The following is a 17,667-nucleotide window of genomic DNA, read 5'->3' as shown; positions in this document are numbered from 1 at the left end:
AAATCAACAATAACAATAAAAATAATCCCATTCATTCAGACATGGATTGTCATTATATCTGTACAGCATCAAAATCTATAACCCAAATATAGCACACAACACCTCACTGTACAAAACTATTTATTCCTTGCCTAGTCTATGTCATTTGACAATTCAAAACAAGACATGGGCTTACTGATGATGAGTGAAACCATCTATGTAAATAACTGTCTCATGACCATTCAAAACAGGATGTATGATTATTATGAGCTTATTGATGATGAGTGAAACTGCTCATGTAATTATGTTAACTGTGTAACGACTGTCTTCAGAAATGGACCAAGGCGCAGCAGGTATGTGAATACTCATATTTAATTACAAATAAGGAGTAAAGCATCCACTTAACAACACAATAAAGGTGACAACAGCTACAGTTCTGCAGGCTATAAACGCAGTGCAAAAACAACCACCCACAACCCCAAAGAAAAACACACACACCTATATAGGACTTCTAATCAAAGGCAACTCAACACACCTGCCTTCAATTGGAAGTCCCAATCAACAATACAAACATTCCCATACACAAAACTGTCACTCTTATCCCTTATCCCAGTAGTCTATGACATCAATTCCACTATTCTCTGTGTTCACCAGAGCTTTTTAGTAAATCAAATGTTATTTGTCACGTGTGCCGAATACAACAGATGTAGGACGTCTGTTTGTCTTTTCCCGTCCCGTCCCATGTATATATATTTTTCTTCGTATATATATCTGAAATATTTTTCATATATTTTTTTCTCTCAATTTCCATCTACGGACTGAACATACTCTCCTGCAACCCGCCTCACCCAATGTGGTACGGATCTGCTATTTTTTACACTTTTTACCCCGGAACCCCCATCAGAAGCTAGCCAGCTAACTAGCTACTAGCTAGTAGTCAGTTAGCCACTGCTAGCAGTCATCACCATTAACTTGGACATCAGCCAGCCTCAGCCTGGTCAATTCCTGCCAGTCTGCACAGCGCGATATCAACCCAGAGCATATCGGACTGCTTTTTCTCTACCACATCTCCGGATTCCTACCGCAAGCTCTGAACCTTTACACTGGATCATCGCAGCTAGCTAGCTGCTATCCGAGTGGCTACTGCTGGCTAACGTCTCTGTCCCGAATCAAGCGCCAGTTAGCCTGGAACTAGCCTCGAGCTAGGCCCATCTCCCGGGTAGCTGAAGAGGTCCATCAGCCAATTCTTGGGCTACAATACCTATTTTGCCAATTGTCCTGGACCCTTTTACTGCCGATACGGTGCCCCGCCGATCCATCACGACTGGACTTCTGACGTAACCGTCCGAGGGGGTTTCAACAGGCTCTTCTGTTGCGACGTACCACGAAGGCCCATCTGCTAGCCCCGGCCCGCTAGCTGTCTGAATCGCTGTGTCTCCAGCTCGCCTAGCTACTCACTGGACCCTATGATCACTCGGCTACACATGCCTCTCCCTAATGTCAATATGGCTTGTCTATTGCTGTTTTGGTTAGTGATTATTGTCTTATTTCACTGTAGAGCATCCAGCCCTGCTCAATATGCCTTAGCTAGCAATTTTGTTCCACCCCCCCACACATGCGGTGGCCTCAGCTGGTTTAAATGGGGCCTCTAGAGACAAAACCTCTCTCATCGTCACTCAATGCCTAGGTTTACCTCCACTGTATTCACATCCTACAATACCCTTGTCTGTACATTATGCCTTGAATCTATTCTTTCGCACCCAGAAATCTGCTCCTTTTACTCTGCTCCGAAAGCACTAGACGACCAGTTCTTATAGCCTTTAGCTGTACCCTTATCCTACTCCTCCTCTGTTCCTCTGGTGATGTAGAGGTTAACCCAGGCCCTGCAGCCCCTAGCTCCACTCCCATTCCCCAGGCGCTCTCCTTTGTTGACGTCTGTAACCGTAAAAGCCTTGATTTCATGCATGTTAACATTAGAAGCCTCCTCCCTAAGTTGGTTTTATTCACTGCTTTAGCACACTCCACCAACCCAGATGTCCTTGCCGTGTCTGAATCCTGGCTTAGGAAGGCCACCAAAAATCCTGAAGTTTCCATCCCTAACTATAACATTTTCCGACAAGACAGAACTGCCAAAGGGGGTGGAGTTGTAATCTACTGCAGAGATCTGTCATACTATCCAGGTCTGTGCCCAAACATTTCGACCTTCTACTTTTAAAAATCCACCTTTCCAGAAACAAGTCTCTCATCGTTGCCGCTTATTATACACCCCCTTGCCCTGGACAGCATATGTGAATTGATTGCCCCATCTATCTTCAGAGTTTGTACTGTTAGGTGACCTAAACTGGGACATGCTTAACACCCCGGCCATCCTACAATCTAAACTAGATGCCCTCAATCTCACACAAATTATCAAGGGACCTACCATGCACAACCCTGAATCCGCAACCATGGGCACCCTCTTAGATATCATCCTGACCAACTTACTCTCTAAATACACCTCTGCTGTCTTCAACCAGGATCTCAGTGATCATTGCCTCATTGCCTGCGTGCGTAATGGGTCCGCGGTCAAACGACCACCCCTCATCACTGTCAAACGCTCCCTAAAACACTTCCGCAAGCAGACCTTTCTAATTGATCTGGCCCGGATATCCTGGAAAGATATTGACCTCATCCCAGGTCGTTGCTGTAAATGAGAACGTGTTTTCAGTCAACTTACCTGGTAAAATAACGGATAAATAAATAAAAAAATTAAAAATCCCATCAGTAGAGGATGCCTGCTTGTTCTTTAAAAGTGCTTTCCTCGCCGTCTTAAATAAGCATGCCTATTAAAAAAATGTAGAACTAAGAACAGATATAGCCCTTGGTTCACCCCAGACTTGACTGCCCTTGACCAGCACAAAAACATACTGTGGCGTTCTGCATTAGCATCTAATAGCCCCCGCGATATGCAACTTTTCAGGGAAGTCAGGAACCAATCAATTTTGGAATTAGTGCTACAGGATGCAAATTTCTGTTTGAAAAAGCTAGCCTTTGCTTTCCTAACTGCCTGTGTATATGTGGACAACTACAAATACCTAGGTGTCTGGTTAGACTGAAAACTCTCCTTCCAGACTCACATTAAGCATCTCCAATCCAAAATGAAATCTAGAATCGGCTTCAAAGCAACAAAGCATCCTTCACTCATGCTGCCAAACATACCCTCGTAAAACTGACTATCCTACTGATTCTTGACTTCGGCGATGTCATTTACAAAATAGCCTCCAACACTCTACTCAGCAAACTGGATGTAGTCTATCACAGTGCCATCCGTTTTGTCACCAAAGCCCCATATACTACCCACCACTGCGACCTGTATGCTCTCGTTGGCTGGCCCTCACTACATATCCGTCGCCAAACCCACTGGCTTCTGGTCATCTATAAGTCGTTGCTAGGTAAAGCCTCGCCATATCTCAGCTCACTGGTGAACATAGCTGTAGACGTAGCACGCGCTCCAGTAGGTATATTTCACTGGTCATCCCCTGTTGGCATGTGGACTAATATGTTGTTGAGTTGTGTTCTTACACTGGTACAGTCATGCCCTATGAGAGATGTATGACTGCGCATGTGCGAAAATAAATAAAGTGCATTGTCCCCGTTCTGGTTAAAACACCAATGATGAACATGTGTGTTTATTCCTCTGTTAAGTAAACCGGTATTCCTGTCCTGAAGATGTCAGCACCAACAGGTTATGGGCCCAGGAGGGAACATGGAAGCCGATGGAATAGATTATATTTCGACGGAGATGAAAAAAACTACGAGTTATGGGAGACAAAGTTTTTGGGGCACTTGCGTTTGCTTGGGCTAAAGGCCGCCATATTGAGCGTGGATGAAGATGAAGAAGACAGAGAGAAAAATGAAGAAGCCTATGCTGAATTGATACAGGTTTTGGATGATAAAAGCCTTTCCCTGATAATGAGAGAAGCAGCAGATGATGGGAGAAAAGCGTTGAAGATATTGAGGGAACATTATGCAGGTAAAGGGAAGCCACGTGTGATTAGCCTCTACACTGAACTAACTTCTCTTCAGAAAGCCGCTGACGAAAGTGTTACGGACTATATCATTCGTGCTGAGACGGCTATTACAGCACTGAGAAATGCTGAAGAGACTTTAAGTGACGGGCTGTTGATTGCAATGATTCTGAAAGGTTTGCCCGAATCATTTAAGCCGTTTGCCATCCACATAACGCAGAGTGACGAGCCGACAACTTTTGGCAAGTTCAAAACCAAGTTGAGGAGCTATGAAAGCACCGAGAAGTTTAGCGCCATTTCCACTGACGACAACGTGATCAAGGCAAGTAACATTAAAGTTAGCTGGCCAAGAGGGAGAGATAAAGGGACCGAGATAACCTGCTTCAACTGTGGCCAGAAAGGGCACAAGGCCCGGGAATGTACCGTTACTGGAGAGCGCAAAGAACGGAGACAGTGGTGTAGTTTTTGCAAGAGCTCCACTCATACTGACGCAAATTGCAGACGAAAAAGAAGAAACAATGTGAAACAAGCAACAGATGCTGAATGCCACACATTTGCATTCAGAATAAGTGACTGTCAGGTTAGTGGACTGAAACAGAAAGGGCTGATGGTTGATACGGGAGCAACGTCACATATAGTCACGGACATCGGGAAGTTTAAGGAGTTTGACGAGACTTTCAAACCGGAAAAACATTCCGTGGAGCTGGCTGACGGAACAAGAACGAATGGTGTCGCGGAGAGGAGAGGTGCAGCGGAGGTTTACCTGAGAGACAACACGGGTCGTCGGGTAAAAACAACGCTGACGAAGGCGCTGTACGTGCCGTCGTTTCCACAGGACATTTTCTATGTTAAAGCAGCGACAGCCAACGGAGCTTCAGTCAACTTTCGACAGGGGTGTAACAAGCTCATCCACAAGAACGGTACCACTTTTGACATCGAGGAGTACGATAGATTTTACTATCTTAACACTGTAAGTGATGAAAATGATGATGGATGTCATGGGTGCTATGATATTCACACATGGCACAAAATCCTTGGCCACTGTAATTTTGAGGATGTGTCAAAGTTAGAAAATGTGACAGAGGGAATGAAAATCACAGGTAAGATTGACAAATCTACCCTCAACTGTGAAATCTGCACTCAGGGAAAATTTGTTCAGAGCAGAATCAGAGAGCCTGATGAAAAGGCAAAAGCGGCTCTTGAGCTTGTGCACACTGATTTGGCTGGCCCTATTGAGCCAGAGGCGAAAGATGGGTTCAGATATACTCTAGCATTTACGGATGATTATTCAGGGGCAGTTTTTGTGTATTTCCTAAAAGCAAAGAGTGATACTGTAAAAGCTACTGAGAAGTGTATTGCTGATGTGACCCCTTATGGGAAAATAAAGTGTGTCAGGTCAGATAATGGCACAGAATTCACAGCCAAAGAGTTCCAGTCACTGCTCAGTAAGAACGCCATAAGACATGAAACTTCAGCCCCTTACTCACCCCATCAAAATGGGACCGCTGAGAGAAATTGGAGAACACTGTTCGAAATGGCAAGATGCATGCTACTTGAAAGCAACCTACCAAAGAACTTGTGGACATATGCTGTAATGACTGCTGCAGTAATTCGCAATAGGTGTTACAATAAGCGTGTAGGACAGACTCCACACTACATGTTTACTGGGAGAAAGCCTGATCTTTCAAAGATTAAAGAATTTGGATCTGTTTGCTATGCATATAGACAGAACAAGAAAAAGTTAGACTCAAGATGTGAAAAGGGTATTTTTGTCAGGTATGATAAAAATAGTCCAGCATACCTAGTCTACTACCCAGACACTGGGAAAGTTCTTAAAAACAGATTAGTCAAGTGTGTTACAAAAGGTGTAGTCGAACACCAAACTCAGACAGATTTGGAAATCAGTGATGATCTTCATGGGGAGAGATTTGAAAACCCCATGCCGAAAGCCAAGATGGCAGATCAAAACTCAGAAGAGACACAAGATGTGCAAATTGAGACTTCAGATGGTCAGAGTCCACGCTATCCAGACAGAGCGAGGAAGAAACCCCAGTACTTAAAAGACTATGAGTGTAAAGTGAAATGTGATGACCAGATACCACCTAGTGTTGACTACTGCTACAGAGTAATGTGCAATGCACCACAAACCTTCAAAGAAGCAATGATTTCACCAAAATCAGAGATTTGGGCTACTGCTATGAAGGAGGAGATGGATTCCCTTAGGGAAAATGATACATTCACATTAACCACACTGCCAGAGGGTAAAAATGCAGTGGGGGGCAGGTGGGTCTATGCGGTCAAAAACAATTCAGATGAGACTGAGACATACAAGGCAAGATATGTTGCAAAGGGGTATAGTCAAGTGGCAGGAATAGACTATAAGGAGACTTTTTCTCCAACTGCAAATATGACATCAGTACGCTGTTTGATGCAGCTAGCAGCTCAGTATGACTTAGAGTTACATCAGATGGATGTCAAAACAGCATATCTACATGCTCCTATTGACTGTGAAGTGTACATGGAGCAACCAGAGGGTTTTGAAGTCAGGTCAGATACAGGTGAGCAACTAGTCTGCAAACTGAACAAGTCACTGTACGGCCTGAAACAGTCAGGAAGGAACTGGAACAAAATGTTGCATGATCACCTTAGTGAAAATGGTTTACACAGAACCCAGTATGTCGTCAGAGATGTAAACATGTCGACATCAGATATCATTTCATTCGATCTGCACTCAGTGATGGTAAAATAAGTATTGAATATTGTCCAACGGGCAGACATGGCTGCAGATGTTTTGACTAAACCTGTAACGAAGTTCAAAAATTAAAAATTCTTGGGTTACATGTTTGGAATATAAACTGACATTTGTGAGATGAATAACTGTAAGCTAAATGTGTTGATAAAGTTAGGTTGAATACGACTTGTACAGTATAAGAGCAAGTGGGGGTGTTGGCATGTGGACTAATATGTTGTTGAGTTGTGTTCTTACACTGGTACAGTCATGCCCTATGAGAGATGTATGACTGCGCATGTGCGAAAATAAATAAAGTGCATTTTCCCCTGTTCTGGTTAAAACACCAATGATGAACATGTGTGTTTATTCCTCCGTTAAGTAAACCGGTATTCCTGTCCTGAAGATGTCAGCACCAACATCCCCAAAGACAACACTTGCTTTGGCTGCCTTTCCTTCCAGTTCTCTGCTGCCAAAGACTGGAACGAATTGCAAAAATCACTGAAGCTGGAGTCCCATTTCTCCCTCTCTAACTTTAAGCACCAGCTGTCAGAGCAGCTTACTGATCACTGTACCTGTGCACAGCCCATCTGTAAATAGCACACCCAACTACCTCATCCCCATATTGTTATTTATGCTCTTGCTCTTTTGCACCCCAGTATCTCTACTTGCACATCGTCATCTGCACATCTATCACTCCAGCGTTAATGCTAAATTGTAATTATTTCACCTCTATGGCCTATTTATTGCCTAACCTCCCTACTCTTCTACATTTGCACACGCTGTACATAGATGTTTCTATTGTGTTATTGACTGTACGTTTGTTTATGTGTAACTCTGTGTTGTTGTTTTTGTCGCACTGCTTTGCTTTATCTTGGCCAGGTCTCAGTTTTAAATGACAACTTGTTCTAAACTGGCCTACCTGGTTAAATAAAGGTGAAATAAAAAATAAAGATATTGTTGCTCTGATCATCACATCATTTGAATAGGGGCACTTGAAGGGCCAATCAAATTTAGATTTTTTCCTGGACTTTGCCCTTTGATCTTGGATATCTCATATGTCACTCTGTACTTAAACATTATTAGGTTGATAGTGACAGTGACATTAAAATATTAGTGACTCAGATAACATTGTAAACTCTACAAGCGACACTATAAAAAATAAAAAACACAATGTAGATGCTAACCTTTGGGCAGAGAGTCTGTCCTCTCTGGCCTAAGTGTGTGTGAAGTGTGTGTGTTCGTGCTGTGGTTGACAGAGCTGAGGTTGAACTATCAAAGGCATGTGTCATATATCAATCTAATCTAATCAAATAGTGCTCACCAATTAACTTAATTTACAGGGAAAACACATACAACTGGAGTAGTAAAATATAATCTTAGTTTAGATAATATTTGTGGTGTTTCATTTAGAAATTGTTTATTGGGATTTCGAATTTGGGAAATTGTTCTAGATGTGAAATGGTTGTGCTGTACGTGCCTGAATCCCTTTAAACGGTATGTAACTACTCCGTTGCACAACGCAGCAGTAGCGTACAGTGATTCAACCAGGTGCCATTATTAAACATAGAAGAAGTAGCGGGTCGTCACTAGTTACCATAGCCACAAAGTTATAAACCTCGCCCATTTCTACAATTTATCTTCTTAAAATGTGATCTTAAGCCTAACCCTAACCGTAACCCACTGCTAACCTTATGCCTAACCTTAAATTAAGACCAAAAGGGAACAAAAAAAGATTTGTACAATTTCGACTTTGTGACTGTGGTAACTAGTGGACACCGACGTAATGTGACGCCATGATAACATCCGGTGAGTGACCTGGACTGGTCCGTCCTCCAACATCAAATTCATCATCTAACAGTGGGTCATACCAGGTCAAGAGCATAAACGTCATGGTTTTCGAGGAGAAAATGATCCTGAACGGGGAACCTGAAGATGTAAGACGTGAACGCCCCATGTTTTATTCAATATCTCGTTAAATAATGAACGGGCTCATTTGTTAAAGGCCAAACTTGAGAGAGCCAACGTGGCTAGAAGATTTGTTAGCAAATTCGCTAGCTAGTTAGCCAATAATCTGCTAGGTTGCTTTCGATCAACCAGTGGCAATAAATAGTACGCGCTAGCTAGCTTAGTTAACAACCTTGTGTGTGTGTAACATCGGTGTAATGTTTCGAGTGGTTTAAAATGTGTTTTTCTTTCAGGAAGAGGAGGAAGAAGAGGAGGAGGAAGATATGGTGGTATGAATCGATTTGGTTGGATGCAGCATAATCTGCCCACCTTGCATTTGTTCTAAAACCCACATAAAATGTTCTAACATAGCTAACTCGTTGTCATGCAACTGGAGGGAATAGATAGCCTGGTCCCAGATCTGTTTGAGCTATAGCCAAGTCTATGGTCGTTTGTTATGCCAGACATGTTGTCTATAGCACAAACAGATCTGAGACCAGTCTAGGGGAATAGATGGTTTGTGTACTTAATGACCTTGGTTAATCTGTTCCAGGACCCACTTGAGGTTGTGCGGGACAAGTGTGCGCAGGCAGAGCACTGCGTCCACGCCAGGGCGAAACTGGAGGACTGTGAATCCAGGGTCGGCTCCAAGTCCGAAACCAGAGAGGACTGCACCGAGGAGCTTTTCGACTTCCTCCATGCGCGGGACCACTGTGTATGTGAGATCTACCCAGACACTTTCACCAACAGTGAAGAAGGGGGGGTGCAAGGGAATACATACAAGCAGGCATGAGAGTGCATGTGACTCCGTTGATAATGCCTGCAGGTCTTGATAGAACTCAAATCAAATGTTATTTGTCACATGGTTCGTAAACAACAGGTGTAGACTAACAGTGAAACGCTTCCTGACGTGCCTTTCCCAACAATGCAGAGAGAAAAAAATATAGAATAAACACAAGGAATAAATACACAATGACTAACGATAACCTGGCTATATAAACAGGGTACCAGTACTGAGTTTATGTGCAGGGGTACGAGCAAATTGAGATAGATATGTACAGTTGAAGTCGGAAGTGTACATACACCTTAGCCAATTACATTTAAACTCAGTTTTTCACAATTCCTGACATTGCCTTTAAATTGTTGAACTTGGGTCAAATGTTTTGGGTAGCCTTCCACAAGCTTCCCACAATAAGTTGGGTGAATTTTGGCCCATTCCTCCTAACAGAGCTGGTGTAAATTGTGTCAGACTTGTAGGCCTCCTTGCTCGCGCACGCTTTTTCAGTTCTGCCTACAAATTTTCTATAGGATTGAGGTCAGGGCTTTGTGATGGCCACTCCAATACCTTGACTGGAAGTATGCTTGGGGTCATTGTCCATTTGAAAGACCCATTTGCGACTAAGATTTAACTTCCTGACTGATATCTTGAGATGCTGCTTCAATATATCCACATAATTTTCCTCCCTCATGATGCCATCTATTTTGTGAAGTGCACAAGTCCCTCCTGCAGCAAAGCACCCCCACAACATGGTGCTGCCATCCCCATGCGTCACGGTTCGGATGGTGTTCTTCGGTTTGTAAGCCTCCCCTTTTTTCCTCCAAACATAACGATGGTCATTATGGCAAACAGTTTTATTTTTATTTCATCAGACCAGAGGGCATTTCTCCAAAAAGTACGATCTTTGTCCCCATGTGAAGTTGCAAACCGTAGTCTGGCTTTTTTATGGCGGTTTTGGAGCAGTGGCTTCTTCCTTGCTGAGCGGCCTTTCATGTTATGTCGATATAGGACTCGTTTTACTGTGGATATAGATACTTTTGTACCCGTTTCCTCCAGCATCTTCACAAGGTCCTTTGCTGTTGTTCTGGGATTAAGTTGCACTTTTCGCACCGAAGTACCTTCATCTCTAGGACACAGAACGCGTCTCCTTCCTGAGCAGTATGGCGGCTGCGTGGTCCCATGGTGTTTATACTTGCGTATTATTGTTTGTACAGATGAACGTGGTACCTTCAGACGTTTGGAAATTGCTCCCAAGGATGAACCAGGTCTTGGCTGATTTCTTTAGATTTTCCCATGATGTCAAGCAAAGAGGCACTGAGTTTGAAGGTAGGCCTTGAAATACATCCACAGGTACACCTCCAATTGACTCAAATGATGTCAATTAGCCTATCAGAAGCTTCTAAAGCCATGACATCATTTTCTGGAATTTTCCAAGCTGTTTAAAGGCACAGTCAACTTAGTGTATGTAAACTTCTGACCCACTGGAATTGTGATACAGTGAATTATAAGTGAAATAATCTGTCTGTAAACAATTGTTGGAAAAATGACTTGTGTCATGTACAAAGTAGATGTCCTAACCGACTTGCCAAAACTATAGTTTGTTAACAAGAAATTTGGGGAGTGGTTGAACAACGAGTTTTAATGACTCCAGCCTAAGTGTATGTAAACTTCTGACTTCAACTGTACATATAGGTAGGGGTAAAGTGACTAGGAAACAGGATCGATAATAAGTATTAGTAGCAGCGGCAGGGTATGTGATGAGTCAAGAGTTACTGCAAAAGAAGATAGTCCAGGTAGCTATATGGTTAACTATTTAGTGGTCTTATGGCTTGAGGGTAGAAGCAGTTCAGGGTCCTGTTGGTTCCACACTTGTTGCATCGGTACCAATTGCCGTGCAGTAGCAGAGAGAACAGTCTGATGTATTGTTTTAATTATTTATAGGGGACAATGCACATTAATCAACATCAATAATGCAACATCCATGTAAATGTGCCGGGGATAGCCAAAAGATAATTTGCATCCGTAGTCCCTGGGCAGCTAAGGACAATTACACAGCCACAATACAAAAACTCACTAAAACAATACAAAATACCAATACATTACATCCAATAATATATCATTCTAACGACAACAACACTATCATCAACTGTCGTCTTACATATGAGGAACCACTTGTGTACAGGTTTGGATAGATTTTAGCTATGTTTTCAATTCAAATTTAAAAGTAGAGGTCGACCGATTATGATTTTTCAGCGCCGATACCGATTATTGGAGGACCTTAAAAAGCAGATACCGATTAATTGGACGATAAATTTGTAATAATGACAATTACAACAATACTGAATGAACACTTATTTTAACTTAATATAATACATCAATAAAATCAATTTAGCCTCAAATAAATAATGAAACATGTTCAATTTGGTTTAAATAATTCACAAACAAAGTGTTGGACAAGAAAGTAAAAGTGCAATATGTGCCATGTAAGAAAGCTAAGGTTTAAGTGCCTTGCTCAGAACATGGGAACATATGAAAGCTGGTGGTTCCTTTTTAACATGAGTCTTCAATATTCCCAGGTAAGAAGTTTTAGGTTGTAGTTATTATAGGAATTATAGGACTATTTCTCTCTATACGATTTGTATTTCATATACCTTTGTATTGGATGTTCTTATAGGCACTTTAGTATTGCCAGTGTAACAGTATAGCTTCCGTCCCTCTCCTCGCTCCTACCTGGGCTCGAACCAGGAACACATCAACAACAGCCACCCTCGAAGAAGCGTTACCCATGCAGAGCCAGGGGAACAACTACTCCAGGTCTCAGAGCGAGTGACGTTTGAAACACTATTAGCGCGCACCCCGCTAACTAGCTAGCCATTTCACATCGGTTACACCAGCCTAATCTTGGGAGTTGATAGGCTTGAAGTCATAAACAGCGCAATGCTTGAAGCATTGCAAAGAGCTGCTGGCAAAACACACGAAAGTGCTGTTTGAATGAATGCTTACGAGCCTGCTGGTGCCTACCATCGCTCAGTCAGACTGCTCTATCAGGTCATAGACTTAATTATAATATAATAAACACACAGAAATACGAACCTTAGGTCATTAATATGGTCGAATCCAGAAACTATCATCTCGAAAACAAAACGTTTTTTCTTTCAGTGAAATACAGAACTGTTCCGTATTTTATCAAACAGGTGGCATCCCTAAGTCTAAATATTCCTTTTACATTGCACAACCTTCAATGTTATGTCATAATTGCGTAAAATTCTGGCAAATTAGTAATGCAACGAGCTAGGTGGCCCAAACTGTTGCGTATACCCTGACTGCGTGCAATGAACGCAAGAGAAGTGACACAATTTCATGCTAGCAGGCAATATTAACTAAATATGCAGTTTTAAAAATATATACTTGTGTATTGATTTTAAAGAAAGGCATTGATGTTTATGGTTAGGTACATTGGTGCAACGACAGTGCTTTTTTCGCAAATGCGCTTGTTAAATCATCACCTGTTTGTCGAAGTAGGCTGTGATTTGATGAGAAATTAACAGGCACCGCATCGATTATATGCAACGCAGGACACGTTAGATAAACTAGTAATGTCATCAACCATGTGTAGTTAACTAGTGATTATGTTAAGATTGATAGTTTTTTATAAGATAAGTTTAATGCAAGCTAGCAACTTACCTTGGCTTCTTGCTGCCCTCGCGTAACAGGTAGTCAGCCTGCCATGCAGGCTCCTCGTGGAGTGCAATGTAAGGCAGGTGGTTAGAGCGTTGGACTAGTAACCAGAAGGTTGCAAAAACGAATCCCCGAATCCCCCCGGAACAAGGCAGTTAACCCCGTTCTTAGGCCGTCATTGAAAATAAGAATGTGTTCTTAATCTGACCTGCCTAGTTAAATAAAGGTGGAACAAAAAAAAAAACGGCAAATCGGTGGCCAAAAATACTGATTACCGATTGTTATGAAAACTTGAAATCGGCCCTAATTAATCGGCCATTCTGATTAATCGGTCGACCTCTATTTAAAAGTACAATAATCAGTGATTTGGGTGCCTGAAGTCTTTGACCATTTTTAGGGCCTTCATCTGACACCGCTTAGAGGTCCTGGAAGGCAGGGAGCTCGGCCACTGTGAGGTACTGGGCCGTACGCAGTACCCTCTGTAGCGCCTTGTGGTTGGATGCCAAGCAGTTGCCATACCAAGCGGTGATGCAGCCAGTCAAGATGCTTTCAATGGTGCAGCTGTAGAACTTTTTGAGGATCTGAGGGCCCATGACAAATCTTTTCAGCCTCCTGAGGGGGACGAGGTGTTGTCATGCCTTCTTCATGACTGTGTTGGTGTGTGTGAACCATGTTAATTCCTTAGTGATGTGGACACCGAGGAACTTGGAAGTTCTCTACCCTCTCCACTACAGCCTGTCGATGTGGATGGTGGCGTGCTTGGCCATCCATTTCCTTTAGTCCATGATCAGCTACTTTGTCTTACTGATGTCGAGGGAGAGGTTGTTGTCCTGGCAACACACCTGCCTGGTCACTGACCACCTCCCTGTAGGCTGTCTCATCATCGTTGGTAATCAGGTCTATCACTGTAGTGTCTTCAGCAAACTTAATGATGGTGTTGGAGTTGTGCGCAATCATGCAGTCATGAACAGGGAGTATAGGAGGGGACCCCGTGTTGAGGGTCAGCGTGGTGGATGAGTTGTTGCCTACCCTCACCACCTGGGGGTGGCCCATCAGTTGCAGAGGGAAGTGAATAGTCCCAGGGTCCTTAGCTTAGTGATGAGCTTGGAGGGCACTATGGTGTTGAACACTGAGCTGTAGTCAATGAACAGCATTCTCACTTAGTCGTTCCTCTTGTCCAGGTGGGAAAGGGCAATGTGGAGTGCAATAGAGATTGCATCATCTGTGGATCTGTTGGGGCAGTATGTGAATTAGAGTGGGTCCCGGGTGTCTGGGATGATGGTGTCAATGTGAGCCATGACCAGCCTTTCAAAGCATTACATGGCTACAGATGTGAGTGCTACGGGGCGAAAGTCATTTAGACAGGCTACCTTGGCGTTCTTGTGCACAGGGACTATAAGTGGTTTGCTTGAAACACATAGATATTACAGACTTGGTACTGTATGTAGGCTGGAGGTAGATCTCTCTGTCTGCCAAGAATGAACATGACACTGAGGCTGGCTGTCAGACTGACAGGAGAGTGATATCAGTGGGTTCATCTTAATAGTATATAGTGGTTTCCTCACCTTGTCTCCTCTCCTTCATCTGTACTGTTCTGAAAACAATTGACAGAACTGTGGTTGAAACCATACTGGGTGTTTGCTTTCACCTGTCCAGTTCCTTCACGTCAGTGCAGATGATGGAGAGGAAGCGACTTAAGACTATTGAGATGCAGTCAGTGTATTCGAGAGATGCGTAGTAGTATACTCCCTCCCTATATCTAGGGAAAATAATAGCCTAGTATTACTGTCAGCATTGGGCTAATCATCCAGGTGTACCACCACAACTGATGCATGGGTAAATTAGATGACTCAACATTTGAACTTCTACAAGCAAGATTATATCCAGGAGTCAGTGGATTTACTGTAGCATGCTCCTCCTTCATTAAGTTCCTGATGATTGGAAATGTTAGAATTTGAGAACAGTAGTTGAATAACAGGATGGAGGAGAAGGCTGTGGAGAAACAGGGTCATATGAGTGGACCGAACCTCATTTGGTGATAAGGCTGTGTGCTTTCTATCGTCAGACAGGAGGAATGAATAGAAAATACTCCCAACTTTGGATGGGATAACTAGCTACTTTAGGAGACAAGTGTCACTCACTTTGCATACATTTGTACAAGACAGTTTGCAATAACTTGTCCTTTAATTTCTGTCCTACAGGTGGCTCACAAAGTCTTTCATTCTGTCAAGTAAAGTCCCTCCAGCTCCCTGCACTACTGGCGGAAGTTCCTTGTCAGATATAGACAACTACCATTTAACTTAAGTGACAAGTACCTGGTTTTAAAGGATTCCTCTGAGTCTAAGTTGTAACCTCATACACACTCTGTATCTGTTCATGTGAATAAATTATAAATGAAGTGTTGAATCAGTGTTTGTTTTCTGTGGTTGATTTTAATATATTGGATGATGCGTCTAATCTTGTCTACCAGCTGGCGGTATAGCTATTGAGACTGAGAATGATGCATCAATTTGACAAGTGCAGCATACATTAATTTGGTCATTGGTCTAAACTGGATAATTGCAAAGCATTACAATTGTGTTTTATGTTTTGCTTAAACACAATTTCACATAATGAAAACCTCTTGTATTGCATGCCTTCATGCAATCAACAGTCCCTGATAAGATACAATCATACTATATGGCACAAGAGTGGCCTAATGTGCCATGAAATATGTATCACAGGTTCCCCATCCGAATGTCTGTGCCTCTACCGATCGCTACATAGCTACTTCATTGCAGAGAAGACCGTGGCATGGCGTTTGGCCAGAGCAATGAGACTGGGTAGCCAGGCAACCATCCGAAGGCAAACTGGATCATAGAATTAGGAATTAGAATACTAACTTAATAGGATCTATGAACTGGACCCCCAACTGCGCCCTCTACCGTACACAGGCAAAACTAGGCTTCGCTTCGGCTTCCTCTGCTAGTAGTTACTTCCTTATTTTGTCTCGAGCCCGCCCGGAAGGACTCCCGCAATTCGGGGCGTTCATGCACATGCAGGAACCCCTCTTCATACTTCTATAGGTCCATTTCTAAAATAGGACTCCGGTACATTACAGTAAACCCCACAGAATAAGAGGCGGAGGGCGACAACAGCAGCAAGCTAGTTAGGACAACGGTAGATAGACACTTCCTTCGCCCCCAGGTATGTTATTAACGACGGTGAGGACAGGTGTACAGCAAGCAAGCGGGAGCGAAGGACACGTTGCTAGCTAGTTAGGACCCCAGTACACAGCAGACGAGATCGGTAGCTAGCTAACGAATCGAGGTGAAGTTGGTTTTATATTGACACATTCAATAGACATTCGCCAAAAGCCATTTAAAAATGTAAAAATCAATAACTAATTCACCGTTTGTCACAGAATCATCAAGCTAGTTATGATTTATTCTATACATGTCTAGCATACTTTTTCCAGTTTTGATTTGATAGAAATACATAATCTCAAATATTGCATTCAACTAATTCAGTGATTGTCGCAGAAAAAAGTGAAAATATGCATTTATTTGCAAAACTTTAAAGAAATGTTAATTTCAAGTTCAATTTGTTATATATGAAGTTAGACAATGTTTACAAATTTGTACAATGTTTACAATCTTAAATTGTATGGCAAATCAATGTTTGCATTTTTAGTGCAACAGTTCCACATTTTAAAGTAGTTACAAGGCACACCAGTCATTTATTTATACATCTCTAATATAACAGCAGAGAGGCCCCTTCCAATCATTTTCTGGAATACCCAAATTATGTTACACGCTTTTGTAATGAGGAACATTTTCAAATTAAATTGGATTTTTGTTAAATTGCAAAATTGACTTTAAATGACATGCATTTGACCACAACCCTGACAGAAGCACACATAACTGAGGTGTTAATCATCATTGAGTATTCAGGCAATATAAATCATATAGTAATAGAGGCATACATTTGCAAAAAACGTATGTGTTGATAAAAAGGTATCACACATCAATGTTGTAATATCAAACATTACAATAATGTCAGTCTTTGAATAAAAATTCCACAAAAATAAACCCAGATGGTCATTATTTTTCTGTGGATGACGCAAAGCACACATTGAGCAGTCTTGCTTCGCATTGAAGACTGGGAAAAAAGAGGACCACATTTGTTATGCATTGTTAGTTCTAAAAGGTTCTAAAATAGTTCTAAAGCGACAATACTTATTTCTCTCATTAAAATGCAAATCAATTTATAACATTCTTGACATGCGTTTTTCTGGATTTCTTTGTTGTTATTCTGTCTCTCACTGTTCAAATAAACCTACCATTAAAATTATAGACTGATCATTTCTTTGTCAGTGGGCAAACGTACAAAATCAGCAGGGGATCAAATACTTTTTTCCCCTCACTGTATATATATACAGTAAAAATGTATGTTATGGTTCACTCTTGGTTTTTCTTATCTCCACTGTGGAATGTCCATGTTGATCCTCTTGGTTGTCTTGGTCCTCATGATCCATCCACCGGTCTTCTTTGTTAGTCAGGCCTGACCCC

General features: G+C 42.2%; 1 protein-coding gene across 1 annotated transcript; it reads left to right on the top strand.

Annotated features, from left to right (window-relative positions):
- The first annotated feature begins 8,500 nt into the window (after positions 1–8,500).
- On the top strand, positions 8,501–15,523 carry LOC115151582 (cytochrome b-c1 complex subunit 6, mitochondrial). Its single transcript, XM_029695630.1, has 4 exons — positions 8,501–8,651; positions 8,916–8,951; positions 9,215–9,376; positions 15,319–15,523. The coding sequence occupies exons 1-4, from the start codon at positions 8,607–8,609 to the stop codon at positions 15,349–15,351; spliced, it is 276 nt and encodes a 91-aa protein (XP_029551490.1). The 5' UTR covers positions 8,501–8,606; the 3' UTR covers positions 15,352–15,523.
- The last annotated feature ends 2,144 nt before the right edge of the window (positions 15,524–17,667 follow it).

Source organism: Salmo trutta, chromosome 17, assembly GCF_901001165.1.
Source record: "Salmo trutta chromosome 17, fSalTru1.1, whole genome shotgun sequence".
Classification (NCBI taxonomy): Eukaryota; Metazoa; Chordata; class Actinopteri; order Salmoniformes; family Salmonidae; genus Salmo; species Salmo trutta.
This window is presented reverse-complemented; position numbering and strand designations above follow the sequence as displayed.